The sequence below is a fragment of the Thunnus maccoyii genome, chromosome 22 (assembly GCF_910596095.1).
Source record: "Thunnus maccoyii chromosome 22, fThuMac1.1, whole genome shotgun sequence".
Lineage (NCBI taxonomy): Eukaryota > Metazoa > Chordata > Actinopteri > Scombriformes > Scombridae > Thunnus > Thunnus maccoyii.
The window spans coordinates 13,440,089-13,463,276 of NC_056554.1; the positions used below are offsets into that span (position 1 = coordinate 13,440,089).

The 23,188-nt window shown below is 40.4% G+C and overlaps 2 protein-coding genes across 2 annotated transcripts in view; one reads left to right on the forward strand and one right to left on the reverse strand.

Annotated features, from left to right (window-relative positions):
* rell1 (RELT like 1) overlaps positions 1-8,005 on the forward strand; it is a 30,629-nt gene extending 22,624 nt beyond the window's left edge. The window contains exons 5-8 of the mRNA XM_042401195.1: positions 338-586; positions 3,262-3,394; positions 5,224-5,267; positions 5,347-8,005. Coding sequence (XP_042257129.1) covers positions 338-586; positions 3,262-3,394; positions 5,224-5,256 — 415 coding nt within the window. The 3' untranslated portion in view covers positions 5,257-5,267; positions 5,347-8,005. The remainder of the gene's footprint in view (positions 1-337; positions 587-3,261; positions 3,395-5,223; positions 5,268-5,346) is intronic.
* Positions 8,006-16,416: 8,411 nt separating this feature from the next.
* Positions 16,417-23,188, reverse strand: part of zgc:194930 (uncharacterized protein LOC557813 homolog) — a 30,032-nt gene continuing 23,260 nt past the window's right edge. Inside the window, exon 3 of the mRNA XM_042401176.1 lies at positions 16,417-17,579. Coding sequence (XP_042257110.1) covers positions 16,808-17,579 — 772 coding nt within the window. The 3' untranslated portion in view covers positions 16,417-16,807. The remainder of the gene's footprint in view (positions 17,580-23,188) is intronic.

The window sequence follows — 23,188 nt, forward strand, 5'->3', positions numbered from 1 at the left end:
TCGCCCTGTTGAAGAAGGAAATATTAATGTGTTGTTTCTGCAGGCTGCACTGCAGAACTCAATGAGCTTGAAATCTCTCCATGAGATGTTTGAGACTGAATGTAGGTCAGTTGTTAGTCTGTGAACGGTTTCAATTCTCAAAGCCACACATCTGACAGCTAATCTAAAAAAAAAAGACAACCTATAATTTAATATTTGGATGTTCAAACATGCTGCTGACCTATAAAATATTTCTTGGTTCATTTCTCTCTTAGCTGTATAATCATTTATCAGTAGCTGATTTGCATTATTTTGCCTGCACCTTCTGGATCACTAACTTCTGTTTTTCCTTCCTCAGTCCTCCCCTCACCCCGACCTCACCCGGAACCCCGACCCCTCCCTTGACTCCCGTATCACCGGGGGCGCCCCCGGGAGCCGCCAAGCACACCTGCAACCACCTGCACACCATCGGGGGTATGGGCAGCAACAAGAACATCTGCACCCGCTGCAGCCAGAAGAAATGGCCGCTGATGAGGAGGCCGTCGCCCCGCAAGACGGAGCAGCGCCGCAGCCACTGCGGAGAGGTCACGGTCCTGGCTGTCGGCAGGTGTGTGTGTGTGTGTGTGTTTGTGTATGAGTGTGTGTCTGAGTCATAGAGAAAGGAACAAAACAGGAGAGCTTCGTGCTGCTTTATAATGCTTTTGCAAGATTTCATCATCATGCAACTCCAGGTGAACTATAAATAATATTAAAGCAGTTTGCCCTAGAGGTGTGTCAGGCATGAGTACACACACACACAGCATTCACAATCAAACATTAACTCTAAAAAATCACCGCTGAAAAATCCACACTTAATTACACAGGTTAAGTTTGCAGCTGTGCACTTTGACACCAGACCAACGACCTGGAAAACGCACGAGAGGACAGCCTGTGTGTGTGTGTGTGTGTGTGTGTGTGTGTGTGTGTGTTTGTGGTGAAGCCTGGGAAAAAAAGATGCTGCAGGGTTGAGACTGTGTCGAGCTTCAGTGCTTAACCTGCGCAGTGCTCCTCGGCAGTGACCTCTGTTAAAAAGCACAGTAAACAGGCGGGAGAGCTTACAGCGACAGTAACAGAGGAATTTGCGGCGGCTAACGGCTTTCTGCGAGACTTTGCTGTTTCTCAGCAGGTCAACAAATACATAAATAATAAGTAGGAGAAGAAAGAAAAAAACACTGTTAATCACAAAGCTAAAAACAAATGTAGGACTGGTAGTAAATACATGAATAAATAGATATAAGTTTCCAAAAAACACAAAATAATGAAGTCTTATAAAAGCACAAACAATGATTTAAAAGCAGATGCACATTCAGTTTTTTTGGGTCGATTATATTTATGATTTAGGCCGATCGAACCAAGTTGAATTGAGGTTGTTGACAGTCTGAGTTTGGTGTTGAACTTCATCATTCTCTTTAAGATCATTTACAACATTGTTTAATTTTTACTGAAATCAAAACCGCCTCCATCAGCAGGGAGAATATTTATTTTAAACTGTCTGAAAATCTAAAAACTAAAATCGATCAAGGTCACACTCCCTTTTTGACCAAATCTCTCCACAATCCACAATCGGATCAAAACTTTGCATTTTTCCTCAGTTTCTTTTGACTTTTCCATGAAACTTTGAACATCAGCCAACAAGGCGATCTGTTTTTGAGGGATTTCAAACAGAGTCTTCCTCATCGCACTGAAGAAGGAGCGCTCACTTTTAGGAAATATAACATTCTACTGAAAGTACAAAAAGTTCAGGAGAGCAACTTCAGTTTGACTAAATGTTAATCGTTCCACCTCATTTGATGAATCTCCTTCCTGTGGGCACACGAAGCATCTGCTTTTGTACTTTTTGTACTTTCAGTAAAACTGAAGCAAGAAAACTGCTCTTCTCGTAGGATTGTGGGGATTCACTGAGTCGTTCAATATTTGCTAATGTCGGTTGACATTGTTGTAGGTTTCAGTTATCTTAAGGTCTGTTCCCAGCTTAAGAAAGAAGTCTAGCATCTAACGTCACATCAAAGCAGTCGCTCAATGCTCTTACACACAGATACTAGAAAGTGATATTTTAAAGACATAAGTAGAAACACCACCTTGCACCTCTGCCAGTCAAGTTGCAGTTACATCCATGTCTGTCCAGACTCATATAATATTTGTAGTGAAGACTTTGAAGGAATTTAACAAAAGGTATAAGTGTATTTTCTGGCAAAATGGATCATAATTATATTGACAAGTATGATTTCAGTGAATAATTTCCAGTGAGAAACATGCCGTCTTTACTTAGAGACTATTTGGATATAAAATGTCATCACTTCATCATTTGTGTGAAACTTTGTCATAATTAGTGTATGAATTCTTGAGTTATGGCCGAAAACATGTTTTGTGAGGTCTCAGTGACCTTTAACCACCAAATTCTAATCAGTTCATCCTTGAGTCCGAGTGGACGTTTGTGCCAAATTTTGAAGAAACTCCCTCAAGGCGTTCCTGAGACATCGCGTTCCCGAGAGAAGGGGACGGACGTACAACCCCAAAACATAACGCCTCCAGGCACGGAGTTTTAAATGCGGAATATGTCCTGGATGTTTAAAGTAAAGAGAGCATTTCTCAGTCGGATCCCCGGCAAAGTGCGTATCCTCGTCCTCCTCACGCAGCGAGAGCTCTCCTCATCCTTAATGTCCTGCTGCGAGCTGATTGGGATGCAGAGGCGCTGCTTTTCATTTGCACACCCAGATGAATGGCCGTGTAGGCAGAGGGTCAGCTTGACCTGGATACGAATATTGATTCGCTGATTTAATTAAAGCTTTGGAAAGTGTGTGTGTGTGTGTGTGCGTGCCTTTGAGGGAGCGGGTGGATGAGAGAGGTGTAAAGTTTAGGTTGGTGAGAATCGTAGGGAGGGTGTGTGTGTGTGTGTGTATTATTAGAAGTAGAAGCAGATGCCAGCTGTGGCACAAATGCAGTATGAACTGAGCTTTGACATTTTCATTTTATTAAAGGAGCAGTCTGTGTTTTTTTTTATATTGCTTATGACATGAATACACTACTACAAAGTGAAAAATTCAACAGCAAAGTTGTATTATATTGTGACCTAGAAAAACGATTCACACTGAGATCCCTTTTAGTCTCTAAACTTTCTTGCACGCTGTGTGTATTTTTCTTTGTCATCTTGTTGTTTTTATTTTAATGATGTGTGAGACCTTCCTAGCTCGCAAAAACATTTTAAATGCGTGTTTGTTTGTTTTTTTTAATTTTTCCTCTCAGGTTCCGCGTGACAAAGTGTGAAAAACCAGCCAGGGAGAGGCGGACGTTGCTAATAACAGATTCCAACGGGAGCGTCCCGACGTCTCCGACAGAAGCGGCGCCTAGGAGCCGGGCGACGTCTGAGTCCCAGGAGGTCGGTGTCCTGGAAACGCATTCATCCCATTGGTCCCCGCTGTCACTCCGTGTATAAATAATTGTTGCTTATATATGCAAAATTATGTATGTGTCTGCATGTAAGCGCCACAGCTGGTCTGCGCTCTTTTAATGATGTGCGTGTTCACAGCAGTTGGTGACATCTGCAGAACTCCCTCTGAACACTGACAAATATCATAAAGTTAGATGTCATAATCATAATCAGATATGTAGGAAATAGAGAATGTCGTGGGGTTTTTTGTTACGTTTAGCTCTGTTTTGATGTAAAACTGTGTAACTGTAGGAGACACGGAAACATGCTGAAGTTTCAGTATGTATACAGTAGCCAGTTATCACAATGAAAGGCCCAAACCAGCTGAACGTAGCTCAACAAAACAAAAAACCTAAATGAGGAAATAAAACTATAAAGAAAAAAGAGAAACTTTTCAATTAAGAAATATGAACACTGAACACACTCCAGTACACAGTAACCTGTGTGTTGTGCTGTTTCTTCACCACTCAACAAGCTTTTTTTATTGTAGTACATAGAGTGAGGTTAATTTGACGTCAGCACAATTAGTTAAATATTAAAAAAATCATAATAAAGAGCTATTGAACAATCCAAATGCAGCATTAATTATCCTCCAGCTCTGCTGTTTACATCACTGCAACTCTGGTTCATGAAACCGCAACGCACCAGGTGATCATGATAACATCTACTCGTCTCTACTCAGTGTTTAATTTATTGTTTATAAGAAAGCACGTCTTCCTGTTCATGCCGTTTAACAGCATTGAAATTTTCCCTCCCGTCTTTTTCAGCTTCTTTTGTGCCAAAAATGCCTGAAATATTGAACACAAACTGCAAAAACCTTCCACCTCACAGAAAGCAAACAAGCATCTGTTGCCGCTTCAAAGCGAGCCCTGTGTGATTGAGCACTAATTCAACATAAATATTAGTCATCAGAGGTGCATGCTTGATAATCACGTTTAATCTTCATGCTTGTTCACACTCAATTTCATTATTTTCAACATTATGGTTTCTGACAGGACAGAATTAAATCCACATTCAATTTTCTGTTCTGCTCCGTTCATTTACTGCTTCACAATAAATACATTTGAATGTCTGTAACAAGTTGAAAAAGGAAAAAAAGACCAACATTATTAACAACAAACGTTTAGAAACTGTAGTTTAAATGTACTCACCTACGGAGAAGCTACGTTGTTTTGCAGGTCAGTTCTGGTTTGTAAAATATAGCTCTCTATCTGTATTCACTACACCAGCTTACCCCACAGCTGGAACTGTTACATGTAAAAGACAAGTTGGACGTGAGAATTTAAATTTGGGTAAAAAGAGAGCTACTTTCTGGAGCATATCACTATTACAGCAAACCACCCTTGACCCTGACAGCATTCACAGTTTTCTAGATATCCTAAAAAAATCTCCAGCAGATCCTGAAAGTCTGGCTTTGTTCTAGAGGAGATTAAAGTCTCAACATATTTGCTTCAGACTTTGGGACGGGCTTGTTTAGACTCACCTGCCTTGAGTAAATTAATGTCATGACCGAGTTTGTTTTAGGGCGGAGAGACACTGCACACAGAGACGATGGAAAGAATCCATTTAGTACACATTTAACATCAGCGTTTTTCATACTGTTGGTTCATTTATTGACTTTTATCTTTCTCATATTGACTGTAAGAGGAAGAAAAATGCTTTCAACCCATGAAAACAAACCATGATGGTTGTACACTCATAATCAGGCTGAAAATGATCGACTCTGTTGATTTATGATTATTTTCTGTATTAAATTGATGTTATTTCCTTCCTACCAGGAACAGACGGACAACTTGGACAAAGAGAAATGATAGAAATCCAGGTAACATGTCGTCTTTTTATCACGTCTTCATTTCTAACATACATGTTTGTATCTAACATTTATTCCTGCATTTTTGCAGCTTTCCAAAGAGAGAAGAAAAACTATATCTGGACACTTTTAAAAACCCAAATGAGAACATTAAAACATCAGCACTGGAGGGAGGAAGAGGAAGAGGAGGAGGAGGAGGAGGAGAAGACTCAATCCGGGAATCGTCCCTGCGTATTCCCGCTCCACAGGGAGCGAAAACGTGCTGCTGATGGTGACGACGGTGAAATACAGAGTCACACTAGAGAGTTATTTTACAAACAGAAGCGGGGAACGTGTGTCTGTTTGAGATACACTTCATCTCCCCCCCCAAAAACACAGAGATTTACATTAGTGCCTTGTTCAAGGGCAGCTGCTTGACGTCATGGGAGCTTGAACCAGAGCTTTCCCAATGAACTAAAGTCTTATTACTCAATACGCAGATGTGGCCCTTGACGTTTGTACATAATTATAATTATATAATAAGTTGTGTGTGGAGGTACAGAGGAGTTTTTGCATGCCGTCAGCCAGTGAATTTATAAAACTAGACTTCAGAAAACAGGTACAGCCAGTCTGAGATAAAAGGTGTAGGTTGTCATTCACAAACAGGAACAAGGAACAACCTGACGTAGTGGCCACAGATCCAGGAAGTAGACCGTAGCGACAGTAGATGTGATAAAACAGTAAAGCAGCGGTAATCTTATCCTGTGACAGAGTGAGCATGGAGTCAGTGTTCCTGATGTCAGGATGATTAAGCATGTTGCAAGGTCAGTGTTTTTTCCAACTGATGATTCAGCTCCTCATTGTTGAGCTTCCAATCGGACTTCTTTAAAAAAAAACCAGAAGAAAATGCAGTATTCAGGGTCGAACATTAATGTTTAGATGGTTTTTTTTAGCTGTAAAGCTCTTGGTGACAGTGTTATTTTGTCAAACGCAAACCTTAAAAACCTGCAATAACTTTTTTGGCCACTCGGGGGCAGCACAACAAGCTTTAAACACAATTTTGACACATTATTGTTAGCAAACAATTTTCACATCCAGCAGACGTGGAGCAACACTAGCACTTAATTTGAGTCGTGTTTTTGTCTACTTGAATGTAAATCTGATATTCCATCTCCTTTTTAGCTTTGTTCTGCTCTCCACCAACTCTTAATGGAAACATCTGGCTCTTTAGCCGCTAAATGGTCCTCTATGTTCACCAGCTAGCCGCTAACTTTGTTTATCTGTCATGTGGCGCTGAGCAGGTAGTTTACAGTGGGGTTTACCAGAGCTTTTTCCCCCACTGAAAACAGCTGCCTGCTACGGCGAGAAGCTGAGAGTGAATCAAAACGTTCAGTTTGTAGACTTTAAAACCAAAATAAGCTGAAAGACGCTAAAACGTTCTGTAGAGCTGCCAGAGCTGCATAGTCAGATGATTCTTTGTGAGTTCATCACTACAAAAAAAACAACCTCTTTCATATTACACTTAGCTATTTGACTCATTGATAAAATAAATATTTTGCAGCCACTTAGAGTGGACTTGTGCTAAAACGTATCCTTAATAACAGACTATAATTTATAGATGTATCATTATATTGAGTAAGATTTATGACATGTAAAACATGGATATGACTAAGAACCACAGAGCAAATTGCTTTTACTCTTTCATTTTATATTAATTTTGTCAAGTGTCTACTGGCTTCCTGCAGTGCGTATAGAATGGATTAATTTATCTGATAAAGCCAAATGAAGCTACTTATTTAACTTAGTCTGGATTTATCTTTTTACCACAAGCTGCCTGTAAATTCATCATTGTGCTTGAAGGCTCACGAGCAGATAACTGTACAAAAAAAGACTTAATCCGTCATGGATTATCTATCAGTCGGCCCACCTGGAAGTAAGCCTTACTTTTTTACTTATGAAACGTGCCTTTCATTTCTAAGCATGTGTATGTGAAGGGCAGTGATCATGTGCTGTTGTTCACGACGTGTTTACAGTGTCAAGAATCATTTGTTGTTGCGAGCAAATTTCACTGAACGACTAACATGTCAGAGAAGAAAAAAAAAACGTTTTTAGTCACGTTCATGTTACCTCCAAGAAATGTGGTCTTGTGTGTGTGTGTGTGTGTGTTTGTGTGTTTGTATGTGAGAGAGAGATGCAGATGTGTGTGCCACACGCTGATGTAAAATTATTTTTGTATTTCCCCCTCCGGTAATGCAAGTTTCATTACTTTTAACATAATCAGTCCATTCATAAGTTTAAAAAATACAGATTTCAGAGAAACATAATAGGTTATAAATTTATTAGCCATAATTCTATAAACAGCCAAATCAGATGAGTTTTTTTATGCTTGTTGACACTCTTGGTATAAAACCTGTAATTGGGGTCCAATTTGTCAGGATTAACCAAATTAAACCAGAGCAGAGAGTGCAGCGAAGCGTCTACCTCTTTTCTCCTCACGTAGAAAAAACCGAGGGAACAACATCAAGGCTGGTTCAGACATCAGAGCGAAGAGTTAAAGCCAGTCTTCCTCTGAGACTGAACCCTGACTGAGACAAAATCAGCGAAAACATCTGATCTAAACTTCACATTTTACGTATGTTAAGTGTTGATATAGAGTTTGTGAATGTCACATCATTGTGCCTCTTTTTAATGAATCACGCACATGTTTGTTATTCATTTTTTGGGGGGGCAGTTTGCTGTGTTTTTATTGTTGTATAATGTAAAAAAAAAAAAAAAATAGAGGAAATTAATGTAAAAAAAAGAGGAAATAAAGATGACTAACATATCAAACCATAAATAATTCTTTTTTTTATGAGTGTACTGTACATTAGACTGACCTGCAGGCTAACCTCTCCCCCTCCTCCCTCTTCTAAGCAAACCATTCGTCTTCATATTCTTCCTCATTCCCCTCTTTCATCCCTACACCGTCCCAGTTCCTTCTCTCTTTCTACTTTCTTAATGAAAAGATGATTTTTCTTATTCATCTCGAGGTAGGTAGTCCAAGGACCTCTGGCTCTCTATCATATTATTTCCAGATAATGGAGATGTGATGGAGAAGATTAAGGATTATCCATCCTTGACTAGTCTCCTCTTGACCTCCCTCTGCTCATATCATCAGGTTCACTCGTGCAGGAAACAGCTTTTTCACTTCACAGGCAGCTTAGAAAACCCGAAGAAAAGTGTCACAAAATCTGCAAATCAGTTCATTACTTCACTGAATTATTTACAGATGCCTAACTGCTCCGAACAACAGCCAGGACGTGGTTAAACAAGGCCTCTGAGTGACGTGCCGACGCTGCCGGTGTCACCTGACAGCGCTGGAGGGGAGGATCTGCTTTCAGTGTTGACAAGGAAGAAAGCATTTACATTCAGTGGAAAAAAAAACCCTGATAGCACACAAGGCGACATCACCACACCTATAGCTGTAGGCTCAAAACAAACCTACCTTTTATAAACACCCAGGTCGGCTTCGAGGGGTGTTAAACTTGTCAGATTGATGCGGCTGACGGTGCAGGACATGCTTCAGAAAAAAACCTGGTGCAAATATTGACTCCTGTTGCATGTACTGTATGTGTGTTTACTTAAAACAAAGGGTGTTGCCGGCTTGTGCAAAGTTTCTCACACTACATTAAAGCGACTCAAAAAAAAAAAAAAAAATCCACAAGGAAATTAGATACGCACATAAAAACTGTATAGATAATAATAAAGGTCTGTTCTATCTCTTTTTTTTGCATGACTTCATAAGCAGTAAATTTATCTCAGGCTCTGAATTATTCAGGCCTCCAGGCGACACGGTTCCCATGCCGATGCCAGGCTAAGTGCTACATCTTATCTTCGTCGCTGGCTATCAGCCAAGACGATGGAGCCCTGGCTCAGGGGGCAAAGAAAAAAAAAATGAAGGGAAACATTAGGGACCAGAAGGAGGAAGTCTAGTCAATGTTTAACACTTCAGAACCAGTGACCTTCTGAAATGGCTCACCCGTCTTTAATTCCAGCCTCCTCACATGGTTTAGATGTGGACAGACAGACGGACGGCTGCTGGAAAACAGCTTGTATTTAAAGCAGCTTGAGAAGGAGAACTGGGTACAGTTCCCAGCAAAACACATGTAATATTTAACCTGAGTGAAACATTAGTAAACTTCCAGGAATGCTAGGTCAATTCCAACATGGAGGAAGATTATTTTGGAGCTCTTTCTCTCTCACATATAAAGGTCCAGTGTGTAGAATTTGTCTTGTGGGATCTAGCGAAACAGACTTGGCAGAAATGGAATATAAGTATGTTTTAATTAGTGTATAATCACCTGAAAATAAGAATCGTTGTTGTCTACATGGGGAGCAGGTCCTCTTCCATGGAGGCTGCCATGTTGCACCGCCAAGTTTCTACAGTAGCCCAAAACGGACAAAGCAAGCACTGGTTCTAGAGAGGGCCTTTTTTTTTGCAAGTTTTGCAGCTTTAGCTTCTTCTACACGCTTGAAAGGGAGGATAAGTGGTATTCATTCGGTTTCAATCTGCAACCTCACCGCTAGATACAGATATAAGCTTCATGAATACCATTCAGAGAGCCTATCACCGATCTGCTGCTACTCAGGAATATATATGAGGCTGATTTGTATACATTTGCAAGTCCTTTAGCTATAGGATTGCGATCTCGTGCTAAGGAGGTGTTTGTTCAGTCTCTTCTTGAAAACATGAACGCTACTTGACGTGATGTCTCCGGCACCAGCAGGTGGAAGGCTGTTCCATGTTGTTACAGCAGAGTGAAGAAAGCTCCTGTCAAGGCATTTGGTGTTAGCCCTGCGGGAGTGACAAGGCTTGGTGGTTACCTCCAGGTGGTTCGACCTGGGATATGAGCTGAGGGTAGCAGTGCTTTCAGGTCCACACACTGGTCCTTTAAAGATGAAAAATACCATTTCATGTCAGTACTATTTAATGTGTTGTAATTTAATGGTGTTTTCAGGGCTGTTAGAGGTTAAATCAACAAGCACTAAAAAGAACAGCAGGCTGCTAACCCTGAAATGCAGCTTGTGTAGTGTCAACAGATGGAAACCAGGAAATAAATTCAGGGAAAATCCCTATTTTAACCGTTACTGCAGCTCCATAAAGACTTTTGGTACCTACTATATGTTTCTAGCTTCTGATGGGTTTGTTATTTATACGCAGATTTCAAGAATCTGCAGAATAACACAGTTTCAAGAGGATTTTTCTTTAAATTATTCCTCCTTACCTATACCTCTGAGACAAGGAAGTGTGTGTGCGGCACCACAATTAAGGGTGACATCATTAACTCCAACAAAGCCTTGAGAAAAACAAACATGTTGAGCGAGTGCACACACCTCAGGGGACTCTCTACAGGCAGCTGCTTAATGGACCCAATAAAAGCAACATGAAGGAATCTGACACACAAGCGCTCTTTATTGGCCGGCGTACACACACTCCATCTACATTCAGCTCACAGCAGGTTGTGGCACAAATTATCGTGTTGCAAAACTACTTTTGTGCCGTTATCTCGAGGCGGGGTGAGGCGGAATTGATTACCGTGAGTCACTGGAATGACAGCAACAGTGGAGTGTAAAAGTGAAGGGTGCTGAGAGGTAACTTGTTGTAATGGAAAACATGATGGTCAACAGAAAGGTGAACTCTATTTCCTGCTTTCACGACGGAGATGTCAGGGTTCATCCTCTTCCAGTTTGTTTTTTTTTTGTCTCTCACACACAAATTATCAACACATTTCTGTCAGGTGAAATCTTGTGTGTCCCCTTTTTTGTGTGTGTTTTTTTTTTGCATCCAAATTAGTTGAAAAATTAAAGAAGAAAACTGGTGATATTGATATTTTTCTTTGCAATGAAAAGACCACAACTAACAAGGAATTTATCCTGCTAAAAAGTTAAATGTTGAGCTGGTAATCACATGAAATTGAGCACACCTGCGGTTTTTCATGCAAGCACACCTGGGAAATGTAGTTCACTGTAGCTTCCAACATCCAAATACACAAGAAACTCCACATATATATCACAAAAACCTTGTGATGACTACTTCTTACATGTATTTATATCATATTAATGTCTTGATTGCTTTCTGTATTGATTTATTTCCATTTTTTTTCACCTTGGGATCTTCAGTTGTGAACTACATTTCCCATGAGTGCTTGCTGAGAAAAAGCACAGGTGTGCTCCATTTGACGTCATTATAAGCTCTGACGTTTGCTTTCGTCAAACATTTGCCCTGATGAGGGTGTAAACACTGAAAGCTTGTTTTTTTTTTGATTAAATACATGTGCTGGACCAATAAGTGTAGAGATCAAGATTTGATATTTTTAGTCTTCTTGCTCTTTAGTATCGTGTCATGAGTGTAATGATCTTCTCAAGTGTCCAAAAACCATTAAAAACACCTAAATTAGCTGCATTGTTGCACCGGGTTCTTTCGTGGGATTCATTGAAAATAAGGAAAATATAACCTCAACATTCTCTCGAAAACATGTCACCAAAAATGTGATGTCATTCAGCCAAAACAAGGCTATTTTCCTGAACTCTTCACAGTTCAAATTGTGGATATACAAAGGTTTCATGTGCATGCTCATGTACTCATGAACAAACAGTACGCAAAGCCTGTATTTTAAGTTTTTAAGGACTTTGACGAAGTTGTAGGTCAACGTGAATCTGGGGCCTAAAATGTATTGCTTCTCATTTCCTCCTTTTTCATACATGTGACGTTTTTGTCACATTTGAATGCGTTCTAACAAGCTGAAGGATCAGATACTCTTTCATGGGTCAATACCAGTTTTCAAATCCTTACAGGTGCATAAAACACCCTCTAAAACCCATCATAAAGCCAAGAAAACACTGCAGTTCTGCCAAAACAAGGTTAAACTTAAGATTGACTTAGTTTCAGATAAATTCACACTTCGGAGACACAAGATTGATGTGATCAGGCACATATTCCTTGACTTAAAACACATATTTTTTAAAACTTATTTTCTGTTTAATTTAAGACTTACTGCAAAGTTTGTCAAAATTGATACTTCTCCATTTGTGGCATAATCAAGCCCCAGCTGTTATTTATCTATCTCAACATAATCCATCTTTCTGTGTATCCTCGAACTGATTGAAAGGATCAAAGTAATCTGGTGACGCACAAGCCCGGCTCAGCTCTGTTGTTTCGCCGCGAAATGATGAAAAGATGAGTCGCTGGTTCTATTAAGCAGGAACTCCGCGGCGGATCCTGTTGTCATCGCGCTCCATGGATATATGGAAATGTTCCTTTTCTCATTTCGCAAGACAATCACACCGAAATACACACACACACATACACACTCTTGTTGGTGTGCAGGTGTTATTTCTTAACAACCGGCTGCAGATGCACATTCACAACTTCATAAAGAAAAGTGCAGAAATCAGCATCGCAGGTTGTGTGATTTAATTTCTAAAAAAGCTGATTTGCATCTAAAACAAGGGAAAACTTTACACTGACAGATCTTTACTTCAGGTTTGTGAAGCCAGAGATGTTTTCAGTGTGGTTTCACTCTTTTTTTTTTTTTAGAAGTTGGAGCACTAGACTGAGCTTGTTTTTGTTCTTCAGCTTGTGATTTCACCACCGTGCAGGCTGCTGACTAAACAGCCGCCACACTGTGTCCGCAAGTTATCTTGTCCATCATGGGAGGGGAGAACTAAAAATAAAAACAGCAACAACAGCTCCCTTCAGTGAGACATGTACTGTACCTTTTTGTTCGCTCGCTCGGAGTCATTTTGGATCACAGCTTCAGCCAGACTGTGAATGTATTCACACATGCAGACCTCAATGCGGCCTCAGGCTGGTGGTCTTTCCCATTGTGTGACGACATGCATAAAACCAGTATCGGTTTCATGTGGTGTGCTGCTGTGACGCGTGAAACTTGATGTAGTACATGTGGAGAGGTTTAATGGAAAAATGTGATCAGATTCTGCTAAGTTTTTGCAGTTCAAAACAAGCTAATTGCAAGTGCTGTTTGAGCAAAATCTGTACAAATCTCACACATTTCCACATAAATCAATAAATTAAAACATCTAGAGGAAAACAAAGGATGCCTGGAAAAGTCCAACTAGCAAGTTTCAGGCTTAAAAGGAGCACACTATGATTGAAGGAGCAATTACAGTGAGGAGCAAGAAGGATGAAGATAGAAAAGGGGGTGGGTGAGATGAATAGTTAAAGCTCCAAAGAAAGGGGCTATTTCAGTATCTCCAGCCTCTGTTCCACCTCCTGTGTCGAGAGAGACACTGAGACAGACACACTAACAGCCTCTCCTGCCGCGAGGAGTCTTAAGTCAGTCAGCCGATGTTGTATTTTCAGTCACAGCTGTTGTGGAAGTTTCCAAGGCTCTGTGTATATGTGTATTTATGTGTGTGTGTGTGATCTTCGAGGCTCAAGAGAAAGCCCCGAGGTGTTCATTAGCTGTGGCCCCGGGGCCCCCTGGCCAGCGCCCGTCGAGGCTCTAACTGCTGCGATGGTGAGCTTTAAACACCTAAGTCCCACAGTGATCGCTTGTGAAGAGGGAAAGAAGGAAGCGGCACTTGTAAACAAGCACTTGATGCGCCGCAGAATCTCCAAGGAAGTTCACGTTTGCTTTTTGACATTTTATAGATTTACAACACATGGAGGAGAGTGTAGATATATCGTCATGTGTGGAACAATCTCTTCTGAGTTTGACTCAAGAGCGAATGACACACAGGTCGAAGGAAAAGAAAGAGGAATTTATTACAAGCAACAAAAAAAACAGTAAACAATTGAGCCGAGAATTCGTCCTTTGCAGCAAAATACTGTCCTTAAATCCTGCCGTTCTGATTCACAGCTCAACTTCAACGTTCTCCCCCAGAGAGAGTGTGTGTGTGTGTGTTTGTGTGTGTGTGTGTGTGTGTGTGTGGTGAGTCTGTTGTTGTTGCTAGCCAGGTAGTGTGTAAGTTTGCTGAGATCTCATGAGCTTATCTGTTCCAGAAGCAGCGTTGTGTGATGAAGTAGACTCACTCCCGCACTCCTGGGATTAGATGAGGATCCTGGCTCGCTGAATCTCGATCGACGTCGTCGTCGTCTCAGAAACAAATTCAGACTCACAAAAAAAAACCCTGCACACAGCAGAAAATACCATTAATATCAAACATGATTCATTTATATTGTCATTAGTAACCATTTATCTCTCATTCTTTTAACTGAACTGCATTACTGACTTAATTCAAATAAAGAATACGTTGAAATAAGTGTGAGACGTGTCAGCAATAAACAGCTTGTTCAGTCACATATAGTACATTTAAATGCACTGACATCACTATTCTTCTTTCAGAAAACTTACTTTACTTTCTTTATTCTTGTCTTTTCTTTCTATTTTCTCCTGTTACTTTGTACCAACGTGTTTGTATGTTTTTTGGTGAGATATCTACAGAAGCCCTTTTGGGTTTTTTTTAAAAAATCTCATCAGCACAATCCTTTTTTTCACTTCTTGCATAATGGGTTTATGTGTCTTGTTTGTGCAAATAAATAAACAAAATCTTACATTTAAAAGCGCTAACATTATCTGTGACCTCTCTATCCCCAATCGAACTGTTTCTCAACACACGAGGAGTAAGATAAAATGTTTCTCGCGGCGTTACTACTCAAAGACTGCTCTTGTTTACATATTCTTTTAAAAAGAAGACAGAAAAAAAAACTGATGAAGCAAAGAAAATCTTAACACAACAACAACAACAAAAAAATACTGCGGTAAAGAGCTAAAACAACTGATATTTACAATTTACAACTGCTAGTAAAGACATGTAAAGCAACATCAAAACAGATCCTCAGGTCTCGAAAAATGGTAATAACTGTAAGGGTAAATATTAAGTCTACTACAGTCTTTTAACACATAAAAAATGCTTGTGGAAAAAAGCATTTTTCTCTCTTAAACTCGCGCAGTGTGTCCTCCAGGGCTAGGAATCACTAGCAGTGTCAGATAACTTAACAAATACACCCAAAAACTCTTAATAATTGTCCCATAAGCCCCTAAAATCTATTCTGAAATCCACACTAGAATAATTACAACACAAGTACACAAAGTACTTCAGTATTACATTTATTAAAGTACATTTCTTTATTTTACAATACAAATATAATAAGTAGAAATGATTTGGCAGGCAAACAATGACTGAAAAAGGGAAGTCGCAGTGAAACAAATTCATAACTTCATTAAGAAAAACAGCTTTTTTTTTTTAGCATGAACACATTCTTCAAAAAGTTCATATCTGCAATTTCTTTTCTGCACCGTCTAGCCTCAATTAGTCCATTATAAGGCACGTAAGTGAGCTCCGGATTGAACTAATGTCACAGGCCAGACTAGAAACACAAATCCTGACCTATAATTAAAAGAAGAAAAAAAAAGTTTTTTTTTTAATTGGTAGAGTGAACTGATGGCTCCTCAGTGGTTTATTCACCAATGATTTGACTTTAGCTGGTCTTGTTAAGCTAAAAGATCAGATGAGGATGGAAAACTGCAGAAACTAAGGCGATATCAGTGAAATGCACAGGTAGCTTTTTTTCCATTTAATTGTTTAGGAACCTGCTCAGGATTTCAACTGTGCATAGATCTTCTGATATACCAACTCATGACAAATGTTCTTATTCATAAAAAGTTTGATTCATTGATTCAAAAAGGAAAATTTTGAACGTGCACGTGACACAGAAAAGGGTGTAAACAAATTTCCTAAATTTCCAAGTGAATATGATGTTAATTGTTTCATTTTGATGAAATCTGCACTGACATACAAATAGATGTGATAAATAAGAACTGCTTCCTCACTCTCATCTGCTCCGGTCGACAACATTCAGTTTCTATTCACAATAAATCAAAATATGAAGTGAGTGACGATATTATAAATAATAAGAGAAGACAAGATATAAACAAAAACATTGGTAGCATATATATATATATAAAAAAAAAGAAGCAATGACGTTTCCTCTTTCGGCTGCTCAGTGAAAGATTCCTGAAGAGACAGCAAGCTGTGGCAAGCACAGAGGAAATATCTGACTCTATGCTAACATTTAGCATGTTAGCTATGTTCCAAAATGAGGCTAAAAATGTGATAAAAGCAACATGTAGTGTATTGCTAATGTCTGTGAGGGCTGTAGTGACATGGCAGAACAGTGTATGAGCACATATTTATTTTATTAGGACTGTGGAGTGTTAAATACACTATATTCAAAAGGGCTAACAGGCTGATATGGCTGCAGGCAGTATTCACAGTCTACACACTGATGTCTCTTCTTTTGTGGCTTTATGCAAACCTCGCAGCTTTGGAAATGTTGCCTAACTCACAAGGCAGACATTATCTTCTGTCTGAGCGACCACAATAAAAAAATATCGAGTATATATAGAGTTCGAGTTGAAAAATAAATCTGCACTTATTTTTTTTTTGTAAACAGAGTTTTCCTTCATTCAGAACTGTGGTAAAGTCTCGTTGTGGTTTTGAACGCTCTGTCGAGTTGCGTTTCAAGTCTGAGTTTCTAGGTGACGAGAGAAAACGCAGAGCTCAACGTGTCACTCAAAGTCCTCCCCGGCGGTTGCGGCCTCCAGAGCGGCAAGGGCCTCCGCCACCATCGAGTCCGTGACGCTCTGCACCTCCTCGTCCTCCTCCTCATCCTCGCTCTTTGTCACAGAGATCCCGCTCTCGATGGTGGAAAGGTCCGGAGTCTTTGGCGGTCTGTGGTCGTCTCTGGTGTCGGCTGAGGACAGGCTAGTGGTGCTGGTGTGGATGTCCACCGACAGGACGCTCCCCTCGTCCCCGGTGTCGCACGGGTACTCCGGCGTCCCTCCTACGCCCTCGTCTATCTCGTCTGCTGACAGGCTTTCGTTGCCGGTTCCACACTCGGTGATGGAGCTGTCCCACCCGTTCTCTGTCGCTCGGTGTCCCCGTTTGCTGTAGCTTCTCTGGTTGGCATACTCGTCTATGTTGGGGTAAACCGGCACCGGGCTTGGGCTTTTATCCTGCATCATCCATCGTGGCCCCAGAACATCTGGCTGGATGATGTACACCTCTGCAGGTGGAGTGCTGCCTTGGTGGTGCTCCCTCATAGGTGAAGGTGCGGCGTGCAGACTGTGGTTGACGTGGTTGTTGTCCACCTCTAGTTTGAGGGTGCTGTCGCTGGACTTACTGTAGCCCAGGTTGTGAAAGCCATGCTTCTGCTTGTTGTGGCTGCTGAGCGGGTCGCTGCCGGGGGCCCCGCCTGAGAGGTAGTGGGGCTGGTAGAGCGAGCTGCCTGCAGAGTCGGTCTTCCTCACATCCACTGCCACGGAGGGGTCGTAGATGTAGCTGTGAGAGAGACGGAGAGTGTTACTACAGGCGTTGAAGTTGACCAATCAGTTAGTCAAGTTGTCAAATTTTGGAATTTTTAAGTCATTTATAAAGAAAAAATGTCGACATTTATTGTTTCCAGATTCTCAAATACAAGGATTTGTTGCTTTTCTCTAATTCTCTAATAAGCCACTTTAGCAGCGTAGCATGGTTGGCATCATCAGTCGGTTCACCACTTTCCAGACTGAAATATCTCAACACCTATTGGATGGATTTCCATGAAATTCTGTACAAACATTCACAGCAGAAAAAAGATATATCTTACTGACTCTCATGATTCCCTGTCCTTTCCTCTAGCGCCACCATGAGGTTGACTTTTTTTTTTTTTTTTTTGTGAAATATCTCAACAACTATTGGACGGATTGCCATGAAACTTTAAACAAACATTCATGTTCCCCTCATGATGAACAGTAATGGCTTAAAGTAGCTACATTGGCAGCTAAACTATGATGGAAAACATGTTTATTATGGAAAACTTTATACATGCTTAACATTGGCATGTTAGCATTTATCTCAAAGCACCAAAGTGCCAAAGTACAGCTTTGCAGAGCTGCTAGCATGATTGTAGACTCTTAAGTCTTGTTGGGTTTTGGATTGTTGATTAGACAACATAAGCAATTTGAGGAGGTCAACTTAGGCTCTGGAAATTCTTCCACTATTTTTTGACATTTTAAAAGCTAAATGTAAAAGGTGCAACCCTAGACATTTCAGAAAATGCTAACTCATATATAGTATCGACCTCAACCTGGACCCTCTTTTTCTATCTTTTTGTGTGTCTAAGTGACTGATGGGGACAACATTTTTTGAAATTGGCCCAGTATTGAGTGAGAGCGCTTCAGCTGACAAACAACTCAACTCTTGCGAGACTTCAGAACAAGACTTCTCCTTGAGCGAGACTTTGTTAGACACAATAACAAACAGACAGGATCAAGCGAAAGGTAAAGAAAAAATGTCAGACACTTATAATAACAATCTGAGCCTGTCAGTGGCTGAGACCAATTTAAAAAATGTTTGTCCCCATTAGTCACTGAGACACAAAAAGATGGGAAAAGAGGGTCCAGATTGAAAATACCGCTTTCCCTTTAACTGAACACAAATATGACTTTTAATCAAAACTGCTCCAGAGACAAAAAAAGAAAGATGAATTGCAGCGCCCTCCTAACTTGCAGAGACTTTCTAGCCTGCATCAGTTTGACGACAGACAGTGGATTGTTTCTGACGGGGCTCCAGGAGTCAGATGTTCCCGTGTCAATCGATGAAAACACCCTCACACACTGTACACCAACTGCAACAAGAACACTTTACTGTGCAGTCGATACACCGATCTAAATGCCACAGTTATATCTAAGTCATGCATCAGTTGATGTTTACACAGACTGTATCTCGCCTTAGCTGTGGTTATGTTTGCACTGCTCATGTGAATGTCAGTTATATTATGCAGAGTGTTTGTTGGAAGGAGGACAGGGAAGTGCACACAAGACTGTGACTGCACACTTCTGTCTGGCTCAAACTGTAAAATACAGACTTTTACTCTCAGATGTTGTTTTGTTTGTGTTGCTAACTTCGAGAGGGACGAGTCACAGGGGGAAAAAAAGACATGTAGGCAAACAGAAGCTGACAGAAACAGACACTGATATACAACACACACAAACGCTGATGTTTGTATTACCGTCAGAATCTTCCCGGATTGCACTCGCACTTATTCTGACCTTAAAGCTTCAATATTAACATGAAAATAGCACTTTCAGCTTTTAACCTTTGACTCTTGCTGCCCATTCATGAAACTCTCTTTTGCCTGAAACTGGTTTCCGTAAGATTTTCAGGAGATTTTGAGTCTGCAGGACACAGACAGGTCATAATCAACAAGGCTGGAAAGCATTAAAAGGAGGAAGTACAGTGAAGCTAAACATGCGGTAAACTAAATTCATGTTTTAACATTTTGGTAAATATGCATATTTGCTTTCTCTCAGAGAGTTTATATGAAAGTGGTATCAATCTTAACTCTCTGAGAGAAAGCAAATATGCATATTTACCAAAACGTTGAACTATTGCATTCAATTAGACTACAATTAAATGCTAATTTATTCAGCATAATGCTAACACGTAAGATGATAACTACTTTTTTCAATGGAGCAAGCTAATGATGCTAGCCCAGAGGCAACTAGTGCTCATTATTTTTGGTTTTTACAGACTTTAACAGAAAAATACGCCACTGTAGATCATTTTAAACTAATAATCACCTGGATTTTACATCCTCACACATCTATGTGTCTTGTTTCTTACTGATCATCACTTATAAGGCCCTCCTGCCACAACATCAAATATTTCTGGTGATGTAAGGTGAAAGAAAAATGGAGAGAACATGCAAATGAGCTGCTGATTATTTGTAAGAATCCAATCCAACAAACAATCAACTATAATAAAAAAAAAACAACAGATAAATTCACATTTTTTTCAATCTTCTTGAAAGGAAAACCAAAAATAATGAGCTGTAGTTATGCCACAGAGTTCCTCATCTCATTAAGATGATTGACAAATGCTGAAGAGAGGAACTTTCACCTGCAACCGGCAGAAGAATTATTTTCATTCCCAAACAGATTAAGCAAATGACGAGCGGCGCTGATGCATGATGATTTTGCATGAATGGGATGTATTTCCTGTTCAGTCCTTCACCAGACATTTCCCGTCGAATCCCTACGCTCATCTGCTTACTCATCTTCTCTGTGAAATGAGTCTTTTTATTGTGTAAATTACAGACCTGCCGTACGCTCTGCCAGAGACTTGTCAATGCCGTCCCAATTCCTCGTTGGGTGGTAAAGGTTGATAAAGGTCAGAGACTAATTAATGCTCATTTAAGCTCAACACCTTAAATAGTCCCTTGTAGGCTGTAATGACTGTCTGATACCCCGTTTTTGTGGATTTTCTTTCAAGAGTACAAGATCACACCCTCTCACTCACACCACCACAGGTATTAGGAGTGTTGGCAGGGGGGCTTTATTTTGTTGAAAGTGTAACAGGCTGTCAGACATCGCCTGCTGCGAGAGCCTCATGTTTGTTTTTTTTTACTCCCATCTCTTCTTCCTTTCATTTGTTTTCTCCTCCACCCTGCGAGCCTCGTAACCCCGGCAGAGCTCCTCCATCTAACACCTCTCCAGGTGCCTCTCCCCCTCCGCACGAACCTCCTCCTCCTCCTCTTCACCTCTCCCTTCAGCGTCATTCTAATGTAGTTTCAACTCACTAATCTACTATCCCTTTGCACTTGACTTCTCCTTCATTTGAGCGCCTTCCCTCGAGCTTTTCCATCCATCGACTCTCCTCCTCCTCCTCATGTTGTCCTCTTCACTCCTGTTTTCTGTCCTGGCTCTGTTTTGGCTTTTCTTCACATTGTTCAGTATTAATACTTAACAAGAATCTTGATAATAAACATGGTTCTTTCTCCTCTCCTGGTAAGCAGACACACAAAAACATCACCCACCCATACATGTAGAGTCACATCCTCACAAACACACACACACGCTCACCCTCTGACTTAAGCACCTCTCTCTCACCCTGCACCCTTCCCTCCGTCTCCCTTCACACCGAAAAGCTAAGAAAATGAATGTTTTCCATTTCTCTCGCTCTTGGGCAGTGTTGTCGCTGCGTCCCGGCTGCCAAGGTGAAATTTGAAGCTTGCTTTCAAAAAAAAAAAAAAAGCGAGACACAAGGTGTTTTTACAAAGACCAAGAACTCATAAAGCTGGACAAAAGCTGTGAGAGAAAATGAAACAGTATTTTCATCAACAACAGGGGGCCTCCCACGTTTCTATCTCCGAGCTGTTTTCTAAAAGAGCAGCGCCAACAAACAGACATGTTGCTGCAAGTCTTTGTTTTTGTCTTTTAGGTGAACTGGACGGAGAAACAAAGCAGACGAAAACGTACATTTAATTTTAGAAAAGTGTGGTTTATCGGTGCTAAATCAAACAGCTGATGCAAATTGCTCCTGGCGTAAAAAGTCTCACAGAAAGAGAAAAGCAGCAGCTCCCCGGTGTTGAGCATCAGATTTTAATACCAAAGTAGGATTTTTGCATTTAAGCTGTTGCAGTTGATTCTGGGGAGTTCCTGCTTTCCCTTTCAATTGGGATTCCCTTTCTGTGGGACTTGGTTAATGTTAATTTTTTTTTTTTTTCAGGGAGCACCTCCATCCTGGAAGAAGCCATTCTTTGCATATGTTTTGATTCTAAGGTGCATCAGACAAGATGCTGTTTACTACACCACATTGTGTGATTTAGATACATAGGAGTGGCCTCCTTCAAGCTTGTGGCGCTAATAAAACGATTAGCCACACCTGCAGTATGTGACCACACTGCTAAGACACTTCTCGTGCTACACAGGTTTAAGCTGATTATATCTGCTCTAAAATATAATGCAGGGTGCAGCAGTGCCTATGGATTTTATGCCACCAACGTCATTAGACTTGTGAAGAACCTCCTAATCTTTATTTTTTGTTAAATGCCAGGTAAATTGTCCTCTTAAGTGGATGAAAGTTTCCACTGCAAAGTAGCAGTGTTGGAAAAGTGTAACGCTGTAATCAGGGCTGCAACTGATTATTGTCCTTACTGATTAATCTGTTGATTTTCTTTGAAACGAGTGATTATTCGTTTAGTTTCTGAAATGTCAAAAAAGATGAACAATCACAAGTTCTACTGACAATCTTCAATTTTCTTGTTTTGTCTAATCAACAGTTCAAAAAGATCAAAGATCAAAAATCAGCAAATTTTCACATCTGACGAGTTGAATCCAGAAAGTGTGCAGCATTTTTTCTTGATTAAATGAAATAAATGATTAATCAATTACTAATTACTTTCCTGTCAATCGACTAATTGAAGCCAAAGTTTTTACTAAAATTAAACAAAAAAAAAAGTGGTACACGTTGTACTGTTTCTCAGGATTTTTTTTTTAAATTTAATTTTGTAGTCCATCCTACTGCTGTTGAAAATGCAGAAACACATTGATATCCCTCATTGTCAATGTTTTTGTTGACTGAAATACACCCAGTGGGAACTGTGTATGTATTTAAATGTAAATCAGAATTGTATTAGGTCGTATTGTATGATTCACTTTAAAAATGAGGTTGTGTATATAATGGGAGGGGTGTCTGGAAAAAAAAACTAAAACTAAAATCTGAAAACTTCTCTGTTTCCCCTTTTCCCCTGGATAACCCCCCCCCCCCCCCACAATTAAACCATGTCTATCAAGCAAAATAAATTAAAACATGGGATTGTTATTCTGGATTAAGCCCCACCTAGCGTGACAGGTTTTCTGCAGGGTTGTTGGGAGTGTGTGAGTGTCAGCCTTGCGACACTGAGCTCGTACTGTTGACCCAGTAACCTCTAGGCCCACCCCACCAAACCCCAAACACCGCTAAGCCCAGAAATGTGACACTCCAGACAATTAGGGAGGTATGTGTGTGTGTCACAAGCATTCACATGTGTGTCTTTGACATGGGAAAGAAAAAAAAAAAAAGGAAACAGTGTGGAGGGGTGGGAGGGGGAGGGGGGGGGGGGGGGGGGGATTACAACTCTGGTATGC